This window comes from Eucyclogobius newberryi, unplaced genomic scaffold, assembly GCF_026437365.1.
Source record: "Eucyclogobius newberryi isolate DKJ021-1_F unplaced genomic scaffold, fEucNew1.0.hap1 SCAF_7, whole genome shotgun sequence".
Taxonomy (NCBI): Eukaryota; Metazoa; Chordata; class Actinopteri; order Gobiiformes; family Gobiidae; genus Eucyclogobius; species Eucyclogobius newberryi.
The window spans coordinates 29,874,687-29,889,698 of NW_027316389.1; the positions used below are offsets into that span (position 1 = coordinate 29,874,687).

The 15,012-nt window shown below is 37.2% G+C and overlaps 1 protein-coding gene across 3 annotated transcripts in view; it reads left to right on the forward strand.

The window, feature by feature from the left end:
• Window positions 1-15,012, forward strand: part of cadps2 (Ca++-dependent secretion activator 2) — a 286,229-nt gene that overhangs the window by 191,449 nt on the left and 79,768 nt on the right. For all 3 annotated transcript variants that reach the window (XM_072434936.1, XM_072434937.1, XM_072434938.1), the window contains exon 13: window positions 13,313-13,500. In XM_072434936.1, coding sequence (XP_072291037.1) covers window positions 13,313-13,500 — 188 coding nt within the window. The remainder of the gene's footprint in view (window positions 1-13,312; window positions 13,501-15,012) is intronic.

The following is a 15,012-nucleotide window of genomic DNA, read 5'->3' on the forward strand; positions in this document are numbered from 1 at the left end:
AATAAACCTATGTGGGAATCTTGGATGTTTACAAGTTTTGCCTAACTGAGCATGTGCAGAGGAGAAGCGAGGCAACAGCAGCGCCAAGGAGCTCTGTTCACATTTGTAATGATCAGACGCTAGTTAGAAATACAGGCAGTATTTTAATAACAGAGTGCTAATTTGTGTAATGAACTGATTGGTGAATTGAGCCTATTTACTCCATTCAGCAGTCATAAAATGTATGTGAGTTTAGCTCAGTGGGACTGGCATTCGCCCTTCAAATGGGAGACTGGAGTTTGAAGTTAGTTTTGGCAAATTTGTATTTTGTTGACTAAAATAATCTCTGCTTATCTATTCTGCTTTGTGTTTGGCAACTGAAACGTTTTTAATGTGTTACTTAAAGATGCACTGTGCAACTTTTAATGGAGGATGGGCCACCTCTTTGTCTCGTTGGAGAAAGTTTTACATGTTTGACACCATACTGTGGAACATTCTATGCTCACTGTAAGACATTTGGTTTGTGTATTGCCTCTCTGAAAAACGGCCAATTGACCATGAAAATCCATCTTTCAGTTCATTGTTCTAAACCCGTCACCTGGAGTTTGGTCAGTCTCTTTAAATGTGAAACGTGATGCTCCTGAGATGTTGTTCGAGTGACATCTGTCCGTCTTTCTTCTCCCATACCTGTCTCTCCATCCAACTCTGCAATTAGATGGCTCCATTCAGAAGCCCCCACGCACTTGTCCCCGTGGCCCATTGTTGGGGCCTTTTGGTGGGCTTTGTGCTCAAACCTGAGCCCCCTTTTCAACCATACGTCTCAAGAAAGGGCCGCAGCCTCCAAGTGGGGGGACATCTGTTGAGAGGTGCTTAAGATTCGTGACATGGAGAGGGTCATTTTTGTATTAACGCAGATAAACCCTACATTAGCAAAAGTGATTAGTTTGTCCTAAAAACAGAAATTTGATTTAGTGTTGTTGTTTTCTAGGCTTAATATTGTAGATCATTTTAGATATACAATAAATCCTTGAACTTGCTACGAAATAGAAGCATTTTTGACTAGTTATAAATGGTTGCAAATTGTTCATCTGGCAAAGCTTCCTTTTATTCAGTGTAAGGTGAAATGTCCTCAACTCCCCAAATCCAGATTCATATTTTTCTTGTCCTTAGGGCCCTTAGAAAATGATAGTGAACAGGGATGTAGCTGAAGATGTGGAAGTCTTCTTTTTACAGCTCATTATAATGGTGTTTTTAATGAGACATGACAGAGTACTACACAACACAGGACAGACAACAGATTGAGAGGTAGAACATGCTGAGGTTAGTGTTGAAGGGTCCACAATCTATCTATTTCCATCCTTCCATTACATTTTTTTGGAATATCTGTTATAGCTACAGTCGAGCCCTTGATTGTGTCTTCCTTTTATTTTGTCTGTAATGGCCCTTTTCCCTGCTGCTGAAAGTATGCTCCAAACGTATCCATTGACCGTGTCCAGTAGAAGTGGGAGAAGTCTTGAGGCCTTTAAATTATTTTTAGTACCACTGAATATCTTCTCTAAAACAAGTGGGTGTATGTGATATTCAAACCATGAAAGTAGTAAATAAGCAGGATGTAAACCGTTCAATACACTGCCTGTCCAAAAAAAAACAAAAAAAAAACACAGATTATTACAGCTTGCATTAATTACTGTGGCACAGTTTCAATAATTTTCTGCAATTTCAAAAGATTATTTCCATCTAGTGTTGCATAAATGTTTCCCCAGTTGCTCTTGTATTGATGATGTAAGAGTGACCACTGCACACAGCCTTCTCCAGCTCGTCCCAAACACTCTCTGGGGTTCAGATCTGTTGTACATTAGTTTCTGCTTCTCTTAGCTGTTTTCTCTGTTTAAGATAAGATAAGGCTTTATTTGTCCCACAATGGGGAAATGCCATGGTTGCAACACAAAGTATGTACAGGAGTAAATAATAAATACCAAAAAAGATTAAAAATGAGGGGGAAATGAATGGATAATCTTGGCATGCTTAAAATAAAGAAATATCAATTTATGGTGATATTAAATTTGGTGATACAGTGTTGACATTGTGGGCTGCCAGTATCAATATATCGATATATCAGCATTAAGTATTTACTAAACGATTACGTGTCAGCGCTATAGTTTTGCTGCTGGTTCAGAGATACATTTGACATGATCAGTGTTGTTGATTATTAAAATGGACGTATTTCATGTTAAGTTTGAGCAGATAGTGAATAGTTTGATGCCAATGATTTGACCATTCTCAAACACACTCGCATGGTTTCCATGACCACGGGATTTGTCTTTCCACAAGGTTGGTTCAAAAATGAGAAGCCACTCACTGTATTAGTTGGGTTGAATACCGTTTTGCAACTGAAAGATCATCACCCATGCAGTTATCCAGTAGGAAGCTCGGACCTATTTGCGTTTTTGAATCCAGGTGATGACTTTTTTTTGGACTGGCAATGTATATCTCACTTTATGCACATCCCAAGTATTCAGGTGAAGGTCAGGGGATGCTGGGACATTTATATATTTGCTAAATTCCTGTGAACAATAATTATTTATTCTGCTTCTCTATTTCATTGTCACCCATAGAGGCAACTGCTGTTCTCATTTTGGGCAAATGTAAAAGTAATTCACTCTTTTGAGAGCTATTATATCGTGTCAAGTTGTGATCTTGATGAAGCAATGTTCTTATATTTGGTCATCAGAAGCAATTTTTCTGGTCACTTTTATCCATGTCGATCTATATATTAATGTTTTGTCCAGTTCGAAAATGAGTAGAAAATACAGCTTGCTGCTCTCAAACGTAATTAAAAGTAAAACATATCCATTGTAATATTTACTGTACTGCCCTTCTTATTAATTCATCCATATTAAATTTCCTCTGTACTTTAAATAGATAAGGCTAGCTAACAGACTCAAAAGCTTTCTCAGCATCCAGAATTATTACAACAGCTTTGTTTTGATATTTTTGTATATGGTTCATTATATGTAAAGATTGTCTTATGTTTTGTGTTTGTCATTTGTAAATAAATCCTGTCCGATCATTGTGAATTAAATTTGGGAGTATTTGTTCCATTCGTTTTGACATAATTGAGGTGTGTACATGATAATCCACATTCAGAATTGAGATAGGTCTAGGTACAGAGGTCTGTACAATTATAGGATATCTGAATCGAAATCAGAAAGTTCATTGTCAATGAACAGGATTCAAAAACTAGGAACTTGCTTTAGCTTAAGGTGCAACATAAAACAATAATAATAGTAGTAGAAAAAGCTTCAGTTGTAGTCATCTGGACTCAGTAATAGTAGCAAAATATATATGAAAAATGGCATGCATAAGAATGTAGAAGTTACTAAAAAGATAAAATAGACTTGGTCTGAATTTATACACAATTTAGAGTTGGTCAGAATAGTGCACATAGTTAATGGCAGAGTGAAAGAAACTGTTCTTATGGTGGAGGTTCTGGTCCGTAAGGACCGTAGCCTCCTGCCTGAGGGCAGTGGCCTCCTGCCTGAGGGGAGTGGCCTCCTGCCTGAGGGGAGTGGCCTCCTGCCTGAGGGGAGTGGCCTCCTGCCTGAGGGGAGTGGCCTCCTGCCTGAGGGGAGTGGCTCAAATAGTCCATGTCCAGGGTGAGAAGGGTCAGCTATGATGCGACCTGCACGTCCCAGAGTCTTGGAGACGTACAGGTCCTGCAGAGATGGAAGTCTGCAGCCGATCACCTTCTCAGCAGAGCTCACAATGCACTGTAGTCTCTGTTGGTCCCTGGCTGTGGCTCCACTTCCACATATAATGGCTTCCTTCAAGCTTGGAGCGATCTGAGCTTTTTTAAGGGCCCAGTTAAAAGTTGATCAAAGCAATGGAGTAAGTGTGTATAAGAGATTTATACCACTCTGAGGTGAACCCATCACTCCCCAGAGATTTATTGTTTTTTTAGTCTTTTGATTTCTCTTTGATTTTCAGTAGTTGTTATTTCAGCTCCTAAGTGCTTTGCTCTTTGGTCCTGGCAGGTAAATTGAGAGTGTCCAGGAAATGTTGTATTTCTTCTTCTTTGTTTCCTGATATTTTGGTTGATTCAAATGATGATTATATGGTCTTATTTGGTTAAAATTCTGAATCACATTGTATAAATGTTTATGTGTTTAGTTTGTTTTCAATTCAGGATGGATTTTTATTTTGTGCACGGTGCAGATTTTCTGTGCGCAGAGACCTTTGGAGCAGTGAGCAATTCCATACGCGGGCAGCTAACAGGGAACCGTGCTTGTAGGTATATATATATATATATATATATATATATATATATATATATATATATATATATATATATATATATATATATATATATATATATATATATATTTATATATTTATATATATATATATATATATATATGTATATATATATATATATATATATATATATATATAAATATATATATATATATATTTATATATATATATATATATAAATATATATATATATATATTTATATATATATATATATATATATATATATATATATTTTCTCATTTTCGTTTAACCGCTTAATTGGACTCAATATGCGATTATCACAGCTTCTCAAACTTTTTCTGTTCCCCCCACAGCCTTCAAAGTATGATCAAATAAAACAATTTGCAACTATATAATCGCATATTAGCCTGATATTACTATATTTATTTCAAGTGTCATATACAGACAGACTGACTTTATTTGGTTTGTGCATGAAGCTATGAAGAAATGGCTCAACACAGAGCCTCACTGCTCTGAGTGCTCTCCTCTCCCCTCACTCAGTCTTATTCTCAGTTGTGCAGACAGGACAGGTCAGTCCCCTGTCTGCAGTGGGACAGCACAGAATTGGCACTTCACTGCAGTGAATGATGCATTTCAAGGAGAAGACTTATGTTACTTCTCGTCACTCTGGATCACTTGTACCACTTCGAATCCACGACATCACACGCAGCTGCTTTCTGCACAGTGCTGACTAGTAGTGCTGACCTGTACTGTTGCCCTTATGTTTCACATTTTACATGAAGCGCCAGCCCGCAGATTCCCTCTGCGGTTAGGATTCTCAAGGTCATCCACTTGTTCAGTCAGGGCATGAAATAAGTGTCCAGGCTCATTATATGTCTGCGCCCACGTGAAAATATTGAGTCTCCCACGTGAACTCGTAATAAAAACGGAACAGAATCAACAGCCCGACAGACACAACCAAGTTAGGTGGCCATCATCCCGGACTTCTCTCCACCAATACTTTTACATTATGCTCTATGTGAGAAAAACTATATTTGCTCATTTAAAAAAAAAAAAAGTGGTGCTCGCCAGCTTTCTCTGATTGACCAACAAGCTTTGTGGTCAAAAGAAAATCCCAAGAACTTGAACTAGGGCACTTAGTAGCATCTGATTGCTATTTCTCCTTCTAATCCTAGTTCAATATCTCTGCATTGAGTGTTTTCTGTGTATTTTCCCGCATCAAAATTGAGACTTTCGATTCCATTATCAACAACAAAAAGCCCTGGCGCTGTTCATTGTTAGAAATGCACATCTCACAAACTGGTAACAATGAGCGGACTAATCAATAGGGCCAGCTGTAGTGGTCAACTTCAGCATGAGTTGAAGTTCGATCAGTTGCAGGCTGTCATCGTCCCAGGACCCCCACCTCGCTCCTTCAACAGTAAACCGATGAAGCGGATGCAAAGAGGTCTTGAGATCATGCTATGTCCACTCAGCCGGTGAAGATTTGACGACCAATATTTATACCTCTGCGTTTGGCTAATCCACACCACGGCCACGACATGGCCCTGACCCACTTCTGAAGACCGTCCAGGAATCAGGAGAAAATGCTTTATTTATCTTTGTTACTAAACTTTCAAGTCAATATAATTTTCCACCACAACAAAATAGTTTATTTTAACTTTAAAGTGATGGCGATATGTTAAAATGTATATACCGGGTAATATTGTGATTATTGTTTTGAAGATATACAAAACTGGAATGGTTTAAATCGTTTATAGTAAGAAATGCTACAAAAATGCTACAAATAGAGTGGATAAAAAAAAATAAAAAAAAATGTGTCACAGGTTGTTAAGTCATTTGGGGCAGGAAAGGTTATAGTTTCACTATGCCTGGTATACATCTTGTAATATAGAAATATAGATAATAATATGAATGTTTTTTTGAAGTACATTTTTTATAGTTAAAAATATTTATTTTTTGCAGGAATTAAAAAAAAAACCTTTATACATTTAAAAACAGGTTTGAACACACACACACACACAAATGTATTCATTTTTGTAAATATCGCCCACCCCTACAGGTGATTCAGGCTTGTAGTAAACTCTAAAAAATGTGGTACATAAAATGTAATTTAATTGTGTTGTACTATGTTTTATGGTATGGTTAACCATCTTATCTAGTTTAGGGTAGGATATGTTAATGGTTCACCAATGTTCTGCAGTTTGGCATTAGAATTATCTTTGGATTTATTACAATTGTTTTTATCCCAAAAACATTGCTTTGGGAAAAACGCATGCAAAACAAAACAAATAAAAACTTGGGTATGCTCGTCTCTCCACAGATCTGTCACCATGGAGATGGATACGTAAAGTGTATATGAAAGGTTCTCATGTTTTTCTAGTAATTAAACAGTTTGCTCTATGTCACATCTGCTGCCCAATCAGAACGTAACATTTGAGAGTTGTGTGTAGTATATCTGTCATATGCGCTTTAATGTCATTCTATAAAACATTCCAAGTAAATTAATAGTATCATTTGATATGCAGATTGGCTGTTTTCTTTTTCCGCAGCTACATTTCACATCACCTACATTTGCCATTCTGATTTCTTTCTTTTGTTGTGGAAGGACGCAGCTGCTCCTCCTCCAATCAAACCCGTCTCCCGTTTCTCAAATTAACTTGCGGGCGCGTGCTGCTATTCCGACATAATTACCTTCACGTATGCGTTCTAATTGCCTCCATGTATGCGCACGCACGGCAACTCAGAAACTGACTACTTTAATTAGGTGACCAGGAATTAGAAGGAGAAGTGCAGAAAAGTAAGAACGTGCCGACCTCTGCCAAGCGCCGCAAACATAAATAATTGTGTTGTTTGTTGTCTTTGTTTGATTCATGCGGTGATTGTTTGAACTTACTGACAAAAGAACACATCACTCTGCTGTCAGAATTAGCCGGAAGAGGTTTAAAAAAAGAAAGAAAAAAAGTTAAATCAGAACTATGTTTGACATGAAAAGGCTGAAAACTGTTCACATAAAGGAACAAGAGTTGTGCATTTTGGTGTTGAAGCATGGCAGTTCAGAGGAATTTGAACTTTTTTAATTATGATTTATTTAGATACGGCATATGCGTTACAGAAATTGGTTAATTACTTTTTTTAATTAATACATTGTTGTAAATTTTAATTTAATTTCTATTTTATTTTGAATGATAACATCATAAAAACTGTAAAAAGCATTACTTGTAAAAAATGTAAACTATAAATTGACTTGTTTCTGACTTTCGGTTTTGAGATGATCTAGAGAAAGATGATCTGCAAGAAAAATTTTAAATGCTGGAGACGAATCATGCCAAGAAGGGGAATCCTTAATGCTACAGGAAATTAAAAAGACAAGAGGAGAAATGACAGGAAATGGTTAAGAAAATGCTCTTTACTAAACAAACGTATTACAAAAGTGGATCAACAAGTTATTAGCCTGGAAACTTAAAAATCTACAAGCAGATTGTTTTTTTGAGACAGGCAGAGTAATGTAATCTTAACCAAACAAGACCAAATGCAATCATCATTTGATTTGTTCTATTAAAAAAAGAATATCTCAGGAATTAAAGATTAAAAAAAAATGTACCACCTCAGAGTGGTATAAAGTTATAAAAGACAAACTTATTCTTTTGCTTTTAACTACTTTTAACTTGGTACGAAAAAAAAATCCCTCCTATTTTGAAAGAAGCCATCATAAGTGAAGGACCGATTGGGCTGTGCCTCACATAGACCTATTTCTATTCTGAATATGGACTATCATATCTATACCTCGATTATGTCCAAAAGAATGGAACACATACTCCCAAATTTAATTCACAATAATCAGACAGGATTTATTAACAAACGACTGACACAAGATAATAATAAGACAATCCTTACACAAAATTAATCATTTACACAATCAACAGAACAAAGCTTTAATAATTAGTTTGGCTGCTTTTGATTCTGTTAGCTGGCTTTATTTATTGAAAGTGCTAAACAAATTTCAAATTGAAGACTTAATTATAAAAAAAATATTCTGACTCTTCACAATGGTCCAACATCAAGAATTGAAATCAATGGTCACCTGACAGACTCGCTGATTCTGGAAAGAGCAGCAGGCAGTTGAGTCATTTGGAGGATGTAGAAAATCCTTGGGTAAAATTTGTGTTTACGACCTGGAAAGAACAAATTTGAACAAATATGTTAAAAACTTAAACAGGTTGGCTCATGACCAAGGTTTTACCTGAGATTCAAGGTTTGGATTACAAAAAGTATAAATTTTTATCACCAGATTGTAAAAAATAATCACATGAAAAGCTTTGACATCCTTTGGCTTGGAGAAACAGGACTTTTATAGGTATTTACAAATAAGGAGTTATTATAACCAAGAAATTAAACTAACTAAAAGTAATGACCATTATAACCCTCTGACCGAATTTGTTTTATTCTACAAAATATATTAAAAACAAATAGGAAAGAGAAGGTAACCTTAGAGAGTTGGAAAATTATGATTAAAATGTACATCCCAATGAAGGTCCTCAAAATCACATGTTTGGAAAGAGATCTGATGGAAAAATGTAATGTGTTTTTTTTGTTAAACATCATGTCAAAGTGCCCATTATTCACAAGGAAATTCCAACTACTGGAGAAACTGTGGCATCCAGTAGTCTCATCATTACCATATGTTTTGGACTGACCTGATGCTCAAAAGTATTCGACGGAAATCAATAAAGCATTGAGTTGTTGACATCATCATCTTGGCCTCAAAACTCCAAACATGATAAGATAAGATAAGATATTCCTTTATTGTCCCACATGGGGAAATTTCATTGGTGCAACGCAGGTAGATACAGAGGTAGATACAGAAGAACAGATCACTTATAGGAAGTCTGAAAAACACTTTCAGTAGAAGATCTCCTATAGATAAATAAAAACTCCCATAGACAAATAAATACATAAATACCATTGCATGTGATCCCGACAGTAATTGCACATGAATATGTGTCACGACAGCACATAGATTGCACATGAATTCCAACAGCAATTGCACATACGACAGAATTGCACATCAGTATTAGGTTAGGTCAGTATTGCGACGGGATAACGTGACGATCTCCGGGTAAGACGACTGTTCTCCGCAGTTTCATCAGTTCCTCCTTTGTGGAAACGCGGTACGGCGCCGGCCGGGGGGCGGGGCCGGAGCCGGGGGGCGGGGCCGGGGGACTCAGAGCTGTGAACTGATCAATGAAGTATGTTCCAGAAGTCTGGATGACACAAGCTGAACCGATGATTAAGGACTGGACTTAAATGGAAAAAATTACATTTGGACTCAATTTGAAAATTGACAAATGTAACATACTTTCGACAAAATATGACATTTATGTTGGCCAACCTGTGCCGTGTTTTTTTTTTTTTTTTATATATAATCCGATTTTATTGTTTTGTGATGCTCTTTTATTTTAAACTTTCCGCTATCGCTCGGTGTCATGTTTTGTTCTAATTTGTTTGTTTTTTAACTATGGAAAACATCTTTTTTTTACCTGTTCCTTTAATCACACCTAGGACCTTCTCATTGTTTGACTGCAGTGATAACTATTATTTCACTGTGTAACGTAATATACACGTGTTTAAAGTAAATATCAAATTTCCGTGTTATGATTATTGTGAGTAAAAACAATCACTATTTAATGATTATTCAAAATTACTGAGATTATGACCAAACAACAATGAAATCTTGACCAGCTTTACAAAATCGAACACGAAACTAAAGTTAATGTGATAATTAACAGCCAGATAAACTAGTTAGCTCATCATAACATCCCTAGTTAGAAGCAGTTGTAGTATGAATAATCATAATCATACTCTTTATGTATAAAGCACCTTTTAAAGCAACGTTTCTAAAGTGCTTGACGACAATTAAAATACAACAATACAGAGTACAAAATATGATTTAGACTGAGTGGAAGAAGGAGAACGAAAGTATAGATTGGCCTGTTATGATAATTACTCTATCGATTTATCGTTCAATAAATAATAGCTGGAACTATATTTGTTGGGTCTGAATATTTATTGTGTGTACATTTTCTACGGAATAGTGGGGAACTTTTAGTATTTTTTTTCCTTCTGCTATTTATTCAACACAGCTCATGTTTTTTAAACAATATTATGCATTTAGAAAAGGATTTAATGGGGATTATCTGGCTTTTGGCTTATTGTGTCATTTATTTTGATCTCATGTCATTCTGCAGTGTGGTTGAGAGCTGCCGTTTATCCACCTGGAAATGTTATTAACCATAACAAATTGGAATTCATAGGCGTATTCCATGGTTGAGGTGATTTCTCTCCCCTCTAGTTATTTTTCTTATCTGCCTTTTGTCTTTTTAAAACTGACAATCATTAAACTAACTAAACATTGCTTCATTTCTCTGCTGTAGCCCGTTAAAAGCCCGTCACTGCAAGAAAACTATTGAACCGTCTCAAACTTATGCTTCTTGTCAAGAGAGTCCTTGTGAAATAATTATCCGACAGAAAGCAGAAAAGGCTTACTGTATATTTTTCATTTTAGTTGAAAATTATAAACAACATATTTGCCGTTTAATTTCCTGGAAGCGCTGCGTGTCGCGTAAACCCTCTCAGATGGTCGAGGTCAACTTCTACTCGGTTCCAAAAAAAATGTCTGCAGTTAAAAAAGCGGCGTAGACTTGTGATTTGGAGTCAGGTGATTCCACTCGAAGCCTGGTGGCCCCACGCTGCGCTCACTTTCCCCGGGTCGCCGCGACGCGTTCACTGTCCCCGGGTCGCGGCGCTGCTCGGCGGGAGACGGCGAGCGGAGACTGACAGAGCTAACGAAGCAGTCGGCTCGTTAGCTGCTAATTGAGCGGTCAGCGCCAAGACTGGAGTTAGCCATCTGTTTGTGGTGAAGGAACATCTTGTCACTTCGCGCCTGTCTGCAGCCCCTCGGTGAGATATTAATAGACGTGACGCACAGACGGAGGAGCTGAGGAGGAGCGCGGATGGACGAGGAAGAGGAGGCTGCTGTGGCTCAAAAGGCCCACACTGAAAAGACCGCACGCACCAGAGAACGCCACACAAAGTCCCACTGACCAGACACATCAGAAGGGAAATGACAGACGGCTCTTTAAGATGCAAGTTCTCACCATTTTTATTCACAAACTTTTGTTTTCGGTTTCTTTGTTGTTATACCCCCCTCACATTGGGGGGTGTAACCATTTTCACACGTGTTTATGTTTGACATAATTAACCTGTATTAGTTTGGATTGTAAATGGGCCATCTGTGTTGTGCTTGTATAGTAAAATTATTCTGTTTTACGGAGGAAAAGGTTAAAACATTTTTTTTTTACCGTAGATGACACTTAAAATCATGACATTTAAAAACTACTTTTGACTTTAAGGCTATGTATTTGGGATGGAAAACCCCTGCAATGGAAACAATGGATGGATACATTTTGGAGTGCACTTTTGCCAGTGACAAAGAAAGATATCACGAGGAAATAAGTGAGAAAGACTGAACAGACAATAACAGTGGACATTAATCAAATAGATAATATTACATGAACATTACTATAAAGCCAGACTATGCCAGAGTTTTGGTCAATATTCCTGTTACTTTTTATTTTTGTCTTTCCACTCTGTTATATATAACAATAATAAACTGCTAATATCACATCTGCCTGTACTTAACCTTTTAAACTATTATTATTAACTTTAGATTTTTCTTTTCTTCCCCTTAATGGTAATGGAATAAGTAATACTTTAGTAGTAATGCAATGGTTTCAACAGCAGTAAAAGTAAATACAAATTTACTAACAAACTAATTACTGGCTACTTTATCTGTTCAAAAGTCTTGACTTTTCCATAAAGACTGCCCCTTTTACTTGTGTGAATCCAGGCACTGCCTCAAAGGTAAAGTCACCTTCTGTGTGTCAGCGGCTCTGTGGAGGTGCTAATTTGCTAATGTGCGTTCCACCAGGAATCTTAATTAGTGTTGCATGTTTCACGCCTAATTTAGTGATTACACACAGGATGAGTGAGCTAATGATGCAGCCGTTCGCTCCACACCTTTACATATCTCGGTGTATTTTTCCCTCCTTGTTGCCAGCTGCTTGAGAATAGTTAACCTCTGCAGACCTCTGGATAATTGTAAGAAAATAACACCACTTTTAGTTGGTTCTGTGGAGTGAAAGATGCGGCAGTTGTACGACTTTATCCATGACTTTCTTTCTTTGGGCCCTCTAAACACATGCTCCCTGGACCTGTTGCCTTTGAAGTGGTTTTGTGTAGTATAAGTATTTTCAAAAAAGTATGTTTTTAAAGTTGGGGAACCTATTAAAGACCAAAAAGATCATGGGCTTCATTAAAGGTGTCCGCAACCTGCTCGTCTCAGTGACATTATTGATCAGGGGTGGGCAATTATTTTCCTCTGTGGGCCATATTTGAATCCAGGCAAGTAGCGGAGGGCCGGCCCGCGATCATTGGTGTGGAAAAAAAATAATCAAAAAATATAAATATATTCTGTCAAATATAGGCTATTGAATCTATTATTTAATTAATTTCACGTCATATTTATTAAAGATACAAGTGCAGACAGATGCCTGAGGGGAGATACTTGGCATGTTTGGCGGGCCCGATTATAAAGACAAACGGGCCATAGTTTGCCCACCCCTGTTATAGATCCTCTATAATGTACACAATTCTGGAATGGAAGCGACTGAAGGCAAAGTGTCAGATCTAATTGCTATAACATTTTTAAGAGTCAAATAATCTCAATGTGGGTGGGGATAGGGGGTAGGTGAAATCTGTAATTTTCTGCACACTTGAGCCTTGGTTGCAGAACTTTACAGGCATATAATGAATATGCTGAAAGAACACCACTGCAACACGGTTAAAAGCTCTGTGAATTTGCCTATAATGTCCCTTAAAAAGCTATTACTACTATAGAATTCTGACCTTCCCTCCACCTCGGTTTAAAAGGGTGCAGATTGTTGTCACATGAACCTAACCTCTGTTCTGTCCTTGTACCCGTGTGTCTGTGCTCAGGGCTGGTTCAGTCCGGGTCAGGTGTTTGTCCTAGATGAGTACTGCGCCCGGTATGGGGTGCGGGGCTGTCACAGACACCTGAGTTACCTCAAAGACCTGATGGACTACTCTGAGAACAGCTCTCTGGTGGATCCCACACTGCTCCACTACAGCTACGCCTTCTGCGCCTCGCACGTGCACGGCAACAGGTATGACCAGGGCTGGAAAGGAACTACTTACAAATACTCACCTTACTTTGGAGTACATTTTTGGGGTAATTGTACTGTAATTGAGTATAGTTCTATAGCCATGCCATTGTTATTAGCTACAATCAAAATCATATTAGACACTGAATATGTTGCAACTATGAAAGTTCCGCATTGTGGGACAAATAAAGGTTCTCTTATCTTAGGTCCACTAAGGACAAAATTGATCTCGATCTCAGTAAGTTTGTACTGTTCAGAGTGGTATGGCGGGGAAATCTGATGATATGTTGATGTTATGCTATTTTGGTGTGCTGTCATGCAGAGTGAAGCATGTAGATTTAACCAATGAACTCTCAGAGGCAGTAGTCACCCCTTAATGGCGGAAAACAGAATGCAATACATTTTGAAATCTATATTGTGATCTCAGCTCTAAAAATGTATTTGAACCAATACATTTCCCTTGCATTTTCACTTGTGCATGTTTTTCTGGTCTCTAATGACTGAGATGAAACAGATATTTTTATAGATTTGACAGTTCATTCTATTTATTTTGGTGGAGGTAAAAGCTGGTGGACAAAACGGCGCAGGTTGTGTCTGTGATTGTCTCCACCGTCTAAAACTATATTTGATTAATGAATGAACATTTGTCACACCGATAAAACCAAAACGTTGATTACAGTAGACATACTAAACAGGAATCAATCAACATTGGCCATCTTCATTCATGTCGACATTCACGTCACAATACTAAAACTCCAAACTTTATTTTGATACAATGAAGAAAGAAAAAAAAAGGATTTGTATTATTTTTCTGCTTTTGACAAAAATAATACAATCCTTTGTTTTAGACAATTTTCATCACCAAATGGTAGCATCTTTTTTCTTAGTTATTTAGTTAGTTTAGTTAGTTCTGAAATAGATCCAATCCATTCTGAAATATATCAAGAAAGGTATTTTTTTTTTTGATACTCAATCATTAATAGAAAACTTGCATTAGTATTGATTGATATCCGGTATTGATAAGCTAAGAATCTAAACTTAATAGAGGCAATTTTAGTTTTTATTTTCTTCTTCTTCCACTGTGGACCCCAAATCAGATTGTTATATGTACAATCATTCCCATAAGTAGGAATACACCGATATATCGGCCCAGTATCTGTATCGGCCAATATTCATGTCATTGAGTAATACTGGTGTCAGCCGAAAGCACCGATATCAGTCTGCCGATGTTACGCCTTAGTCATGAAACAGGAAGGAGGAGGAGACTTTCTGCTCCTATATAAACAATTAAGTCAAGTGAACCAGAAATGTCAACGTTACAGACTTTTAAAAGCTCTTGAAAAGTTTTAGACGAAACTTGTCATAAGCACGACAAATTCCCTTGCAACCCGGAATAAACGCCGTTTTATTTCCAGATGTTATTTAACTAGTTTTCTCCTAAACAATCATCTAAAACATGTTTACTCCAGATACGTTTAGAGTGAGAGGTTTTAAGAAGAAGAGTCTGATCAGACA